Here is a 2,291-nt window from a genome sequence, read left to right as displayed (position 1 = left end):
TCTTCCACAGACGTGTCAGTCAGCACACGGCGTGACCAAGGTCACAGACATGTCAGTTAGCACACGGCGTGACCTACCTTCCTCCACAGACGTGTTAGTCAGCACATGGCGTGACCTACCTTCTTCCACAGACGTGTTTCCCAGGAGGACATATTCCCCATGGCCTCTGGTCAGCACCACTCCCAAGCTAGAGAGAAGAGAGGGCGGCTGTGTGCACAGTTGCTGCATCTGTTTTCGCTACTTGTTCAAGGAGCCTTTGGACACAGGGCAATGGCCCACCTTTCTAGCGCTCCCCTTTAGCCTGGCCTTTAGGTCGTCCCCTTGGGAACCAGGAAGGGACTGCTAGTTCATCAGTCATTCTTCCCAGGAACGGCCCTGGAAATGCCACAGACCATGGTTTCTGGGGCTCCCTGGATACTTAAGGAGTAAGGAAGTACTTGATTTTCCAGGGACCCTGAAATGTTTATGGCTCTCAGGATTCCCTGAGGAGGCTCCTTCCCTACTGAACCCCATCTCTTGGTAGCACAACAGATTTGAATTTGGGGAGCATTCAGAGGTGTGTCACCTGGGCTCTGCCTCAGTGCCAACACTGTTGGTTTGCATGGGCGGAGCCGTTGGCAATTTTGAGACGTCCTCAGGTATTCTAGTGGGTGGTGAGAGCAGGGAACCTGAGCGGCACCGGGAAATGACGGAGGGAACCTTAGAACTCTTCCTCCCATCCTGCACCGCCATCTACGTAGAGTGTGTCATGTCAACCTCCGCTCGGTCGGAAGCAGCTGCTATCGCAGATGACATCTGAGGACGTCACGTGCCTTAACTCAGGCCACAAAGGCCGTAAGTAGGGGAGCTGGGATTCAAACTCAAAGTTGGGCTTCAGAACTGGACATTTAGCCACGCTGGCAAAGCCCATCTAGAGCTCATTTCCTGAATGCTAACTGACTAGGATCCTTGCTAATAACACAGAATTGCTAAATTGGTAAGAACAAATCGGCTCTCAAACCCTAAAGTACCCTCATGAGCCGGTGGCATTTCTGCTCTGTCTCCTGCCCTGGCTCGTGTGGCATTACTCCCTCACCTGAAAGGCGTGTCGCTGATGTCCGTGAAGAAGTAGTCATTGGTCAGGAACAGAACCCGCTTCTGAGAGCAAAAGAAAAGGGTCCTGGCTAGGTGCCAGAGTGGTGCTGGCCTCCTGCCCTCCACCCACACCCTTGGTCTCTGGTCATCTCCCTGTACCCTCCGCAGACCTCACTCATCAGCCATCTCAACCCCGTTTATGGACACTCGTGGCCAGAAACAGCTCACAGCTCAGCAAACTGGCCTTTTGTTGCTGCCTCTAAGATCCAGGCTTGCCCAGCCCGTGCAGCCAGCTCAGCACTTGCAACATATTAATCATTTTTAATCAACATCCACGTAATTCAGATGATCCATGGACTGCTGTGCTGGACCCTGCAGGCAGCGTGAGTCTAGGCTTCCTTCAGGACAGTGAGGTGTCACTGGGGCTGGAAATATCTAGAGCTGGGGTGTGTACATTTGACTCACATCTTCCCGGAGGAGAGAGGGACACTGTTCTCCCGACCCTACCTCTTTAACTTTTAGAAAAACTGTTAGAAAAAAATAGATGGGCGGTGGTGGCGCACGCCTTTAATCCCAGCACTCGGGAGGCAGAGGCAGGCGGATCTCTGTGAGTTCGAGACCAGCCTGGTCTACAGAGCTAGTTCCAGGACAGGCTCCAAAGCCACAGAGAAACCCTGTCTCAAAAAACCAAAAAAAAAAAAAAAATAGATGCTATTCCAAAGAGTGAATGAGAGGGAACCCACAAAGGAAGCGAAAGGACAGACGCCAGCAGGACTCAGCCTCAGTTGTGTGCTCACAGGGTGTGTGGTGGAGAGGTGGAGGTGAGGGTGGGGATAGTTGGAGGTGGGGCAGAAATCACAGCTGGAGGGCCAACCTGAGGAAAGTCATCAGTTCTGACCCTACAGCAAGCCCACAGCTCCCACGACAAGCCTACAGCTACCATGACAAGCCCACAGCCCTCACGACAAGCCCACAGCCCGTATGACAAGCCCACAGCTCCTATGACAAGCTCACAGCCTCCACGACAAGCCCACAGCTCCTATGACAATCCCACAGCCCCACGACAAGCCCACAGCCTGCATGACAAGCCCACAGCCTGCACGACAAGCCCACAGCCCCCAGGACAAGCCCACAGCCTGCACGACAAGCCCACAGCCCCCATGACAAGCCCATAGACTGCACAACAAGCCCACAGCCTGCACGGCAAGCCCACAGCC

General features: G+C 54.0%; 1 protein-coding gene across 1 annotated transcript in view; it reads right to left on the bottom strand.

Moving 5' to 3' along the window:
* Cacna2d4 (calcium voltage-gated channel auxiliary subunit alpha2delta 4) overlaps window positions 1-2,291 on the bottom strand; it is a 103,554-nt gene that overhangs the window by 52,060 nt on the left and 49,203 nt on the right. The window contains 2 exon segments of the mRNA XM_005365113.2: window positions 120-187; window positions 1,076-1,137. Of these exon segments, the coding sequence (XP_005365170.2) occupies window positions 120-187; window positions 1,076-1,137 (130 nt within the window).

This window comes from Microtus ochrogaster, unplaced genomic scaffold (genome assembly GCF_000317375.1).
Source record: "Microtus ochrogaster isolate Prairie Vole_2 unplaced genomic scaffold, MicOch1.0 UNK1, whole genome shotgun sequence".
Taxonomy (NCBI): domain Eukaryota; kingdom Metazoa; phylum Chordata; class Mammalia; order Rodentia; family Cricetidae; genus Microtus; species Microtus ochrogaster.
The sequence above is the reverse complement of the archived record's forward strand: the minus strand, read 5'-3'. Positions and strand labels throughout refer to the sequence as shown.